The sequence below is a fragment of the Meles meles genome, chromosome X (assembly GCF_922984935.1).
Source record: "Meles meles chromosome X, mMelMel3.1 paternal haplotype, whole genome shotgun sequence".
NCBI lineage: Eukaryota > Metazoa > Chordata > Mammalia > Carnivora > Mustelidae > Meles > Meles meles.
In genome coordinates this window covers 129,399,525-129,412,233 of record NC_060087.1, presented here as the reverse complement: position 1 = coordinate 129,412,233, position 12,709 = coordinate 129,399,525, and the positions used below count along the sequence as shown (strand labels likewise).

Below are 12,709 nucleotides of genomic sequence, written 5' to 3'. Positions count from 1 at the left end.
ATCCAGCACAGGGACAAACTATGTACCCCTCTAGGGCCAAGCCTAGGCAGCCCATAGGAAGTTTCACAGAGGAGCAATGAACAACACACTGCAGAAGAACCCCTTCCCCCATACCCAAGTATGAATGAGTCCCTCCCCTCCCCTACCAGCCCATGGGGAAGTTCAAGGCTTCTTGGAAGAATGGGTTGCACTAATGCTGGAGGGCTTGGACAAGGCCAGGGCAGCTTGGTAGGGAGCTAGCATCAAGGGGTGAAATGAACTGACAGATTTTAGCCAGAAGGTTTGGTAGGAGGTGCCAGCCCCTACAATAGGGCCCTTCCCAGAACTCTGCAGAGGAGCCTGGTGCCTGTCTCCCAGGTCATCATGGGGACCAGCACAGGGCAGCTCGAGCTCCTTTTCCCTTCTGGAGGCCTCTGTAGATGAAGCAGGCAGGCAGAGTTAGCAAAAGCCAAACAGTCACACCACAGGGTAAGGTTCCAGGCTAGTGCTCCACCTTAGCTCACCTGGCCCAGCAGGCATTTCTCCAGGGGGTTGCCACACTGTTTGTTTGCAACTCAACTAAATTGCTCCCAAGGGTGAAACTTTGTTTCGCAACATATCTTCAGCCAGACTTCTGAAAACATGTCCGTGTCTGCTCACATACACACGCACACCCATGTCCCAAAGGGTAGGCCTTGCCCCAACCTGCAGCAGCCTTCTCTTCCTCTGAGCCTTCTGGCATAGACAGCTGGAACAGAAGAGAGTATCAGCTTTCAGAGAACTACTCAAGGGCAGCCCTCATGGCATACTTAAATCCACGTGTCTCCCCTTTGCTTAGCTGGCCTCCTTCCATTTGCTCAAAGGCAGTGGGGACTTTGGGCTTATGGCTGTTGCCCTTAATAAGTCCCTGCAACTTGGACCCTGGTCTTTCTTGAGGCTATGGGGAGGGAAGAAGAGGGGTGGTCTTCAACAAGTTTTCCCAGCCTTCCTTTTAGTCCTCAGTTGATTCCTGGGCACCAGTGGCCATTTGGAGGGGGGAGGGAGGCTCCCCCGAGCCTCTTGGCTGTCCCAGCTAGAAGCACTTGTGTCTGGATGTGGCTCTTTCCCCATTCCACAGAGGGCTTTCCTCTGGCACTCCATTACCCTCTCTACTCTGGGACCACAGAGGAAAGCTCCTAACTGATTCTTCTTTAAGTGTTCTTATATCCACTTTCAGCAGGGCCCAAGCCCCAGTGGCCACATGCATGGTACTCCCCAGGGCTAACAGGAGGCCTCTGAAAATCAAGAGTAGAAGAACCCCCTCATTGTATGAGGGTCACTGAGTACCAGAGAAGGGTGGGGAGGAGGCAGAGCATGTTCACATCTCCAGGCTCTGTCTTTCCTTCCTTCTTTCCTTCTTTCCCTGTCCCAGTCTCTTTCATCTTCCCTGTCCTCCTACTGTCTCTTTCTCTATTTTTTGCCTCTGTTTCTTCATCTCTGTCTCTGTCTCTGTCTCTCTCTATCTCTCTCACACATACACACATACAGACACAGACTTACACACACATACAATCATGTTTGTTTTACATCTAATGACTAACATACCCTCGTATTTTATAGATGGAGAAGCCTTGACAGATTTGGAAGTTCCAATTAGCCATAAAAGCCAATGAGAACTTTCTGGGTCCGTGCCCCCAAGAGATACATATTTATTCATTGGCCACAAGGAAAGGGGCAACAGCTCTTCCCAAGGCCTCCTGTAGTCCAGCACATCTACCCTGTGGTTGGGTCCCAAGCAGCAACATTCCTGTCCGCTCAGCCCAAGTCCTACTGCTCCACCAGCAATCTGCCCTGTTTGAGGTTAGCTTCATGGGGCTGTGGACATAGGGGAGTGGGGTTCAAAGTCCCTCCATGTGGCCTCCCGTCCAGCCTCCAGAGCTGAGGATGGGCCTTGCTCTCAGTCAGTCTATATGAGACAGGCAGAACCCTAGGCTGGAACACAGGAAAATCCATTCTAGACCTAAACCTGTCCTGGTCTTGCTGGATGACCTTGGACCATGTTCTCCCTCTCCAGCACTCAGTTTCCTCCTGGGCAAATGGAAAGGTTTCTGGTACATTCCAGGTTTCCTCTGATTGAGTCCCTGCAATGTCTGGCCCGGACAAGCTGCTGAAGAACAGCTTATCCACAAGCCCTCACTGGCACGATAACAACAGGAAAGACTTTGCCAAGCTGTTTCCCTAAAAAAGCTCCCTGCCTGGACAGGGGACTTTGGGGAGGAGGGAAGGGAGGGAACCAGGACCCCTGGGGTGGGGCATCAGCCCAGTCCTTGCAACAATGACTCTGTTCAGAGGGGCTGTCCCTACATGAATCCTGGATATAAGAAACTCAACCACCAGGGTTTGCTGCTATCAGTGAACTTTTATTGAGCGCATTTTCTGTGTAGAGCCCTGTACACAAAGTGGAAGAAAACTGGGAAAGCATAGCCAAGCCCCTTCCACGGAGGATGGAACAGAAGGGACGATGAGGGCACAGAGGCAAGGTTCAGCTCTGGGACAGTCACTACGAAGCACCTGCCACTGGTGTTACTGTGGAGATGAGATGCCACCCACCTCACTCTCCAAAGTGGCTACATTTCAGCCAATGCAGACCTTCGGAACACCACACTTCTTTTACCTCCCAGCAGCTAGGGCCTGCTCCAGGCAAGCAGAGTAACCAGAGTTGGAAAATGGCTCTGATGCTGCTAAGGACTGCTGGCAGATAAAAGGAAGATGGGCAAGGGCAGCCCAGGGAGAAAAGGGAAGAAGAGGAAGGAGAAGCGGGCTCAGGCAGCATGAAACATCACTGGCGCATCCACAGCCACAGGTTGGCAATGCAGGCCGACACCAGCATGGTGAAGAACAGAGCATCCCTGTGGCGCCAGGTAGCGCCCTGGTCCTCCAGGGCACGCAGCCGGCCGGTGATCACGTGCAGCTGCAGAGACCAAAGGGGCTAGTGAGAGATCCTCCTGAGGAAGCCCACGGTTTACCACTGGGGAAAGTATGAACTTAGTATAGGAAGGGGATGTGCTGCCCTTCTGGAAGCCAAAGTGCTTCTGGGAGAGAAGCAGGCAGAGCAACTGAAACAGGGGGCTGGGGTGGACCAGTGGGACCAAGGGCCAGGCTGTGTATGTTTGCAGGCCCAGCAACCTTGCCCCCTTGCTGGTGTTCACCCAGTCATCTGAAAGAAACCAGCCTGTCCCAGCTGTACGGGGGGAGAGGCGGAACAAGACATTTCCGTCCTGGGGCAGGCTGGCATGGCAGCAGCTGCAGCACCAGAGACAGGGCAAGGCTCCAGGATAGGTGACACTCAGGGGCTGGAGAGGGCCTGCTGTGGTCTCTCCCCAAGAAGACAACCCCTCCTCTTAGTGCCATTCTCTGCACAGTGCCATTCTCTGCACAGATTTCTGTCCTCTTCTGTTGCCTCTTCATTCTCCTTTTGACTTCCCCTTTTCCCTTCCCACACATCTCAGGGAGAGAGGCAGGGCTGAGACTGCCATTAAGGTGGGACACTAGAGCCCTGAAGACTGGGAGGAAAGAAGGGGAGCCTGACCTCACCTCCACTGCTAAAGGCTAAGATGACTTCAAAGGGGGTGGTCTCATTGTTGCCAAGGCCCACTTGCCCCAAGACACCATGATTCTGCTTCTACCCTCCCAGTGGGAGATGCTTACCTGTCTTCTCATGACTTCCATCTCCAATCCATTTAGCTCTTCCAAGCCGATCTCTGCCACCATATCTGCCTCTGGGTCACTGGGAAATAAGAAAAGAAAGAGGTTTGTGAGTTGCTGGTGGTCCCAGGCCAGGTATGGCAGGGACCATAGGAAGGCCATGAGGGCAAGCAGGCAAGGTCAGGAGCTTTTCTAGACAATGACTCCGTCATCCTCAGTCCTTCTCTTTCCAGGTAAGCAGGTCCTGGGGCCTGAGGACTATGAGTTACCCCAGCCTGGCCTCAGTGTGCTCAGAGGCCCCAAATGGGCAAGAGGCGAGGAGGTTCAGGGGCTCTTGTGAGGAGACAATAGAGCCCCAACCTTCCAAGCATGACCAGCTACTCAAAGCCTTCCTGGTCAGTCGGCTTGCTAGCCCATCTGATCCACCCTGGTCCCTGCCCAAAGAGCTCCAGCTTTCCTCCTACAAGATCCCTGGGATCCTTCTTACCGCTCATAATGGAACCTCATGTTCTGGAAGCCACCAGGATACTCCTGAGGGTGAGCATTGCCATGGCCTTGTTCTCTCAACATTCTGGGCAATGGCAGCTGGGGCCCCTAAAGAAAGGAATGGTTAGTAAAAGTAGCTTATTCAGTCTCAGCTGAACAGCTGTCCCACACCTGCTCCAGGACCAATGGTGTACCCTGTCAAGAGTCATGTGATACCTGATCCTCTAGAATCAGGGGTTGGCAGCTTCAGACCACTAGAAGAGCTTGGGAATCTCACAAGTTGGCCAACTGCCACCACTCCACCCACACCATGCTCCTCAGTAGTTTCTAGCCATCCAAGCTATGGGAAAGGAAGCGCAGTGACAGGGATCCCTGTGATCTGCCAGTACTGTCACAAGCAAACATCAGTCAAGTCAGAGAGGAGAGTGGGAAACCTCAATTTTAAAGTCAAGGAAATTGAGGTCTGGCAAATGACTGCACTTCCCAAGGACATACAGTAAATATTGGAGCTCAGGATAGAACCCAGGCCACTGGGAGACCATAACATCTTTCTCTGGGTGAGCACAGCTATCCCAGTGGTTTTCATTTTCATCCATCTGCTAATTACTGCTTGGAGTGGATGTCTCTGCCCCACAGCTCTGGGGCTAATGTATCTCATGCCTTGAAGAGACAATGTGGGCTAGAGGAACAGAATGTGCCAGACCCACCTGGGTTCAAATCTCGGCTCCAGGTGTCCAGGGCAAGATGAAAATTTTCACAGACTATTTGGTTTAACACATGCCACATGCTGCCCTCTAAGCCCTTACCAACATGAAGTCATTAAATCCTCTTCATGACCATTCAAAACAGGTATTACTATCATCCCATTTTGAAAGATTAGAAAACTGAGAGAGAGAGAGGTCACATTAGTTGTCCAAGTCTCACAGCTGGTAAGAAGCAGAACAGTTAATTAAAGCCAGGATAGTTTGCCACAGAGGTTGTGCTTGTAACCATTATCCTAGGATGCCTCTCATATTTGACGCCACTTCGCCTTCAGACTCCATTAAAATGAAAGCGAAGTCAGTAAAATGGTATACAACCTGCAAGAAAGAAGGTAACGGGAGAGGAGAGGCCACAAATGAGAGAGCTCAATAAGACTGTGGCATTGAGAGAATGCTGAGAACAAAGCCAGGGGAAGTGGGCCTTGTGGCTCAGAAGCAAATGGCAAGCAATAGAGGAGAGAGTCCTCCTCCTGCCAGTGTCCAGAGGAGACCCAGACCTGGAGGTTGCAGGGACACTGGGGTGGTATTGAGGACCCAGTGAGTGGGGGTAGGGGACAGCAGAAGGTCTGTACATGGAACAGTCATCCAACCCTCTTACCCCACCTGGCTGGCAGCCATTTCTCCACAAATTCAAATGAGCTAAATGAATGGAGAAGCAGGGGCGGTTGTACCACAGAGCAGAGCCCTCTCCACTCTGGCATTTACAGGTTCCTCCTACACAACCAACTTTGCTGAATTAGAACCTACTGTCTCACAGGCCTCACCAAGACACAGAATTCTGAGTTGTCTCTATTTGCCTCACTTTTAACAAGAAACAGACAAACAATAGTAAATGCAAGGTTGAACCATTTCTGTATAAAGGATTTTCATAGAAACTTTACCACCATGTTCCATTTGTTGTAATAACGCAAAATTTCTTTCTTAAAAGTGCACACTGATATTGGTGTGACATTTTCCATGTGAACAGTACTTGACAGTCATGCTACTATTTTATTTTCCTCTTCATCTTCTTCTTATGATACCTCAAAAATCGGTTGAAAATGACAGTGTGTGTCAAGAAAACCTTAGGACAATGAAGGGGAATTTGATTGAGAGTTTCTCCTAGAACAATTTCCACACCATCCCTTTGATTTTCCTACAGATTGGGATCAGAAAGACCAAAAGGTTTTTTTGAGATATTTGAGAGCAAATAAGGATGAGTAACTGGTGGCTGGGGTTTGTTTGTTCAAAATAACATAGTTTGTTTTTACACATAAATATAACAAGAATTAATGTGACAAAATCTGCAAGTCAATGATAGCCTATTGAGGTTGCCCATCATAAGACAGGTCTAACTGTTCAAAACCAGTTGTTTTTTTTTGCTTTTTTTTAATTTTAGAAACACTTTATTTAGAATTATATGCATTATAAAGCATAAGGCTTTTATAGCAATTTGACAGAGATCAAGAAAATCTATGAACTTAAGCAAGTTCTAGCTTCCATCTACTATTTCAAACAGTGTTATTTTTATTTTCATGTACTTTTTAAGGCACACTACTTCCCCCACACCCAAATCAGCAGAACAGTATAATGAATATTTTTTGTCCTTTAATGTTGTGGTTCTCAGAGGTGGTCACGGTTCCATTTTGGGGGGGGGGGGGACTCAAAAGTAAATAATAAATAGAACTGATAAATTTCTTAATTTAAATGTCTAGTTTCTAAATTCATTATAATGACTGTTTCTTTTTAAAGTACTCCTGTGGTCCTAATAGGTAATTATAATTAATTCAGAGATTAAATCTCCCCATTGCCCCCAAAGATCCCATTCTCCCTCAATCTCATGGGCATGACTGGCTTCCTGGAGCCTGAGCTGTTGGAGTAATTTGACTTGACTTCCACCTTTGGACATAAGAAGCCAATTCAGTATTTTTGGTTTATTTTCATTCCCAGAAGGTCCCTAATCTGGGAGCTCTATTTTTCTTTATTCATTAGCTGTGGAATCATTTGGGCATTTATCATAACTCATTCCCTAGAACAGCCAGGCCTCCCTACTCTCCAACCCTGTTGCCTTTCCCCACTAACCTCTGCAACACTGTAACACCAAGGTGACGCTAGCTAACAGAATCCACTACAGAGCTACCAGACTTAAGTGATTCCCTAGAATAGTAAGGTCATCCTCCTCTCCAAAATGACTGCCTTTTCCCAGTACAGTTTGCGGCAATATGGCTGCCATTTTTTCCCCTAGAACATTCCCTCACCCCAGGTGAATGTAGCTTAAAGGATTATCTACAGAACAATGGGACTCAGGTGATTTCCTAGAACATTGGGTCTCCCTCCCTTTCCAACCCAGTTGCCTTTTCCCAATAAATTTTGCAACAGTATAACAACCATTTCTCTAAAACTCCCTCACACATAGTAAAAGTAGCTTTAAAGGATTGGCTACAGAACTTGAAACTCACATGATTTCTTCCAACTTGGTTATCTTTTCCCAGTAACCTTTGCAACAGCATAGCAACCATGTTTCTAAAACTTCCCCTCACCCACCAGTGAATATACTCTAAGGAATGAATACACAGTGAGAGAACTCACGTGATTCCCCAGAACACTGAGATCTCCCTCCTCTCCAAAATGGCTGCCTTTTCCCAGTATCCTTTGTAACAGTGTACCTGCCATTTTTCTTCTAGAATATTCCTTAACTCATATTAAGTGTAATTTAAAAGACTGGCTTCAGAACAGTTAAATTCAATTGATTAGAATTCCTAATAGTCAGGGAGCATAGGAACCTACCTTGCCTTACCTTTGTCCCAGCCCTGAGAAATATATTTTATTTATATATATTTATATTTAATCTATTAAATGAGGCCCATCCACATATCAAGGATTAGGAATGTCCTTTACTTAAAGTCCACAGAGTGTAGATGTTAACAAAGCTACAAAATACCTTCATAGCAACACCTAAACTAGAATTTGATGGAATACCTGGGAACTATAGGCTACCCACATGGACAGGTAAACTTGACCCTCACAGTAGTCTAATCACTGGGGAAGCTGAGGGAAAATTTGGACTTTGACCAGGGACTGTAGGGCTGGCCTGGGGACTTCTTTTCTGCCCTTCCCTCCTGTGGTTCTCATGGTTCCTACCAAGGCTTATTATTTAATAATTAAATAATTTATATAATTATAATATAGATATTTATATATAAAATATAGCTATAGAGAGAACTATAGATATAGATTTGTTTATTTAAGAAAGTGTCATTTCACACATATTAGAGTTTTGTAAAGTGTATAGGTAGTCCCCAAGTAATATGTGATTCAGGTGTTTTGGACTCTTAAGGTGGAACTCCCAGCCTACCAAAAGATAGCTGTGACTTCTTATTGGACATCCCTGCCTTCACTGCCTCACTGGTACACAGGAGCTTCCTTCCTTGCCCCCAAGTCAACATCTGGCTTTGTTCAACCTACCGTCATCAGCCTAAAGCCCCTAGAGCCTGTACTCCCAACCCCAACCCAGCTGTTGCATGTTGAGGGCTCCATACAGTACCGCTTTCTTGGGCCGGTTGGCCGTCATATTCCAAGCCGGTTGACGTGTACCAGAGCCGGCAGCCTTTGGATCCAACTTTTGTCGCCGCTGAGAGGTACCCAGGGACTGGGATCCACGTGCCATCATTTCTAGGAAGAAGAAGAGAGGCACCAGGAACACTCATAGTGGCTGTGCCAAGGTTTCCTGGGCACAGGGTACACCAGACAAAAGACAGGATACCCAAACTTCTTAGGAATCATTCAACAGTCATTCACTGCTGTCCATTGGCAGATCCCAGGCCTCAGTCTGTTCATCTATTCAAAAGTTTTGCAGCCATACACACACTTTCTCCATCACACATGTGCAGGTAGGGACACCCAAGGAAAGGGGCATTACAGGGGCTCCTCACCTGCTATCACCAGATGCTCTTGGCTTTGCACATAGCTTTCAGGAACCAGCTCTTCAGCCATGGATGTTTCCATCTCCTCCTTGATGCTAGGGGGGCCTCCTGCCATCACAGCCAATTTTTCACTTTAAAGCTATAGCCAAGGATACACAAGAAGCAAGGCCAGAACAGGCACTTGGAAAATCAGCTCTGAGAGGGGTAGGTGCTCAAGCAAGATATATCTGGAGATGGGGGTGGAGCTAGACTCCCTCGCAGGGCTTAGGCCTTGGACCCAGTACCTTGTGTTCCTGCTGTATCTTGTTGGCTGGGTCCACAGCCTTCTCCCCTGCTACTCTGTAACCAACTTAGGAAGAAAGATAAGTGTCAGAAACTTTGCCTGGGAGGACTACACTGGCTCTCAGGTCACCTGATTTGGCCCTATTGAGGAGCAGGTGGGATCCACTCTCCATCACTTCTAAAGAGAAACAGGTACTGAAAAATAAATAAATAAAATAAAAAGAAGCAGTTACTGGCACAGTACCCCAGAGCCGGTCAGTAGCCAAAATAAGGTTAAATCCCAAGCCTGACGTGGCTTCTGCAAGCCCAGATCTGGCAAGCAATCCAGGCCATAGCACCCCTTGGAAAGCTTCCTCTGCAGAGCACATCCTGTCTCCCCCTACCTGGGGTTCCCAGGCAAAGGATATGGCCTTTTGATGCCCTGGATCAGCCTGGGCAGGAACCATGAGAACCACAGGAGGGAAGGGCAGGAAAGAAGTGATCTGCCTACAGCCACTGGGGAGGCCCCACTGTCCCCAGGCCAGCCCTACAGTCCCTGGTCAAAGTCCAAATTTTCCCTCAGCTTCCCCAGTGATTAGACCACTGTGAGGGTCAAGTTTACCTGTCCATGTGGGTAGCCTATAGTTCCCAGGCATTCCATCAAATTCTAGTTTAGGTGTTGCTATGAAGGTATTTTGTAGCTTTGTTAACATCTACACTCTGTGGACTTTAAGTAAAGGACATTCCTAATCCTTGATATGTGGATGGGCCTCATTTAATCAGTTGAAAGGCCTGAAGAGCAAAGCCTGAGGTTTCCTAGGGAAGAAGAAATTCTGCTCAAAACTGCAGCATCAGGAAACAAAAGCAAACATACACTACTGGGATTATATCAACATAAAAAGCCTTGGCACAGTAAAGGAAAGTGAATGGGAAAAGATATGTGCAAATGTTATAACTGAGAAGGGCCTAAAATCCAAAATATATAAAGAACTGATACAACTCAACACTAGAAAAACAAAAACTCCAATTTAAAAAGGAGCAGAGGACCTGAATGGACATTTCTCCAAAGGAGACATCCAGTTGGCCAACAGATACATGAAAAGATGCTCAACATCAGTAATAATAGGGAAATGTAAATCAAAACCACAATGAGATACCACCTCACACCTGTCAAAGTGGCTAAAATCAACAATACAAGAAATAAGTGTTTGCAAGGATGTGGAGGAAAAGAAACTCTCATGCTCAGTAGGGGGGAATGTAATTTGGTACAGCCACTGTGGAACATAGATTTGAGTTTCCACCAAAAATTTTAAATAGAAATACCATATGAAACAATAATTCCACTACTCAAAGATTTACTTTGAGTAGGTATTTACTCAATGAAAATGAAACAAAACAACAATAACAAAGAAAATGAAAACACTAATTTGAAAAGATATGGTCACCCCTATGTTTATTGCAGCATTATTTATAATAGCCAAGATATAGAACCAGCCCAAGTGTCCATCCATAGGAATATTGGATATTAAATAAGAAAGATGCGGCATATACATATACAGTGGAATATTGTGCAGCCATAAAAAAGATGAAATCGTGCCATTTGCAACAATGTGGATGGACCTAGTGGGTACTGTGCTACTGAAATAAGTCAGAGAAAGACAAATACCATATGATTTCACTCAAAAGTGGAATCTAAAACAAACAAAAAGCAGAATCACACCTATAAATACAGAGAACAAACTGATGGTTTGCAGAGAGGAGGGGGATAGGAGGATGGGTGAAATGGGAAAAGGGGAGTGGGAGATACAGACTTCCAGTCCTGGAATGAATAAGTCATGGGAATAAAAGGACAACATGAAAAATATAGTCAGTGATATTAAAATAGCATTGTATGGTAACAGATGACAGGTACACTTCTGCTGAGAATAGCATAATGTATAACTTGTTGAATCACCATGTTGTGCACCTGAAACTAATGTAACATTGTGTGCCAGCTAGACTCAAATTAAAAAGAAAAATTTAAAGACTGTAGCATCTATCCCTATTTAAGCTTCCAGTGTGCAGGCCTGCCCCACAAATTTTGGCCTTGCTAGCCCGGCAGTGGCAGGAGCCAATTTCTTAAAATAAATATCTATATACATACACGTAGGCATATGCATACACATACACATACATACATATATCCTACTGGTTTCTTTTCTCTAGAGAACCGTGACTGATACAACCACCAGAGGTGCACCCTCAGCTCTTGGGAACAACTCCAGAGTCCCTGGGGGAAGAGGAGGCTATTTGCAAAAGGAGTCAAGAACAGCTGGGGCCAGGTGGGAGAAAGAAGAGGAAGCAGGGAAGGAAAAAGGAAGGGAGGAAGGAAAGCGTGAGAGAGAAAGGGAGGGGCTGGAACTTGCCTAGAGAGGGTGGCATGGGATGCCTGGCCCCTCCCTGGCCCACCTGTCCAGCACTGGGACTAAGCACCCTGGAGCAGAGCTGACATAGGCCCTGCATTCCTGAGGGCCCTGAGGAAGCCCTTCCCAGATCCAGTGGAGCAGCTGCAATGAAATCTGAGCTTTCTGGAAGGCCACCTTAGGAGCAGAGAAGTGTGCTTTTGTGGGACTCAGGAGCCTGGAAAGCAGTAACCATGGGCTTCTGCCTGGTCAGAGTTGCCAGACTGAGCAAATACAGATACAGAATGCCAACTGAATTTGAATTTCAGATAAACAAGTAAATTTTCAATTGTTAGTACACTCTGTGCAACATTTGAGACAAACTTGCACTAAAAATTTATTCATGGTTTATCTGGTATTCACCTTAGACTATGTATCCTTTATTTTATATCTGGCAACTGTATGCCCTGCCCATCCTCATCATAATCTCAAGATTTGACCTTGAGCAAGTTTTTCCTTTTTTTGGGCCTCGGTCTCCCCATTTGACAATGGAGCTAACAATCCCTTCCTTAGCATGTGGCTGGAAAGCCCCCTCTGTCTAGTGTGCCAACCTTGGGGGCCCGAAGGCCTAGAGCATCCCTAGAGCACAGAGAACTCTGCCAGGCCTTCTGGGGACCCAGAGAATGGCTCATGGTTAGTGTAGGTATTGGGCACAGAGACCTAGGCCCCCATGGAAGGCTCCCAGAAAAGATGGGCAGAAAGCCCAAAGCTCTTTCCATTCCAGAGATTAGACAGATTCCACTGTAAAGGGGAAGGAGGGGTCCAAAGAACATCTGGCTGAGATGTATGTATACATATACATTTGAGATATGTGCCCATTCTGCAGTTTACTTTATTTTTTTGCAAGTACCTGACACATAGTAGGAAAGCCCTTATTAAAAAATTTAACAGAAAAACACATTAAAATGTGTAACCATACATATACACACTTACATGAAAGAAAGGCCAGGGGATTCTTATCTATCACTTTTTTTTTAAGGTTTCATGGTATTTTTTCCCAGTTTTACTGAGAAATTTGCAACTTATTTTTTTAAGTGCACAGTGTGCCTTGGGGATCTCACATGTCAGAACAGATCTCCCTCTTGTCTTTTAAACACTGCTTTCCTGCACAGCTGCGCCCCTGTTTATTGACCTGCTTGTGGACATTTTGGGTGTCTAGAGCTTTTTCACTTTTATAAACAAGAAACAGTGAGCA

The 12,709-nt window shown here is 46.4% G+C and overlaps 1 protein-coding gene across 1 annotated transcript; it reads right to left on the bottom strand.

Annotated features, from left to right (window-relative positions):
- Window positions 1–2,797: 2,797 nt before the first annotated feature.
- On the bottom strand, window positions 2,798–8,927 carry FATE1 (fetal and adult testis expressed 1). Its single transcript, XM_045994478.1, has 5 exons — window positions 8,822–8,927; window positions 8,434–8,561; window positions 4,151–4,257; window positions 3,667–3,745; window positions 2,798–2,929 (listed from the first exon to the last, which is right to left on the bottom strand). Exons 1-5 carry the CDS (start codon window positions 8,925–8,927, stop codon window positions 2,798–2,800), a joined length of 552 nt encoding a protein of 183 aa, XP_045850434.1.
- Between the last annotated feature and the right edge of the window lie 3,782 nt (window positions 8,928–12,709).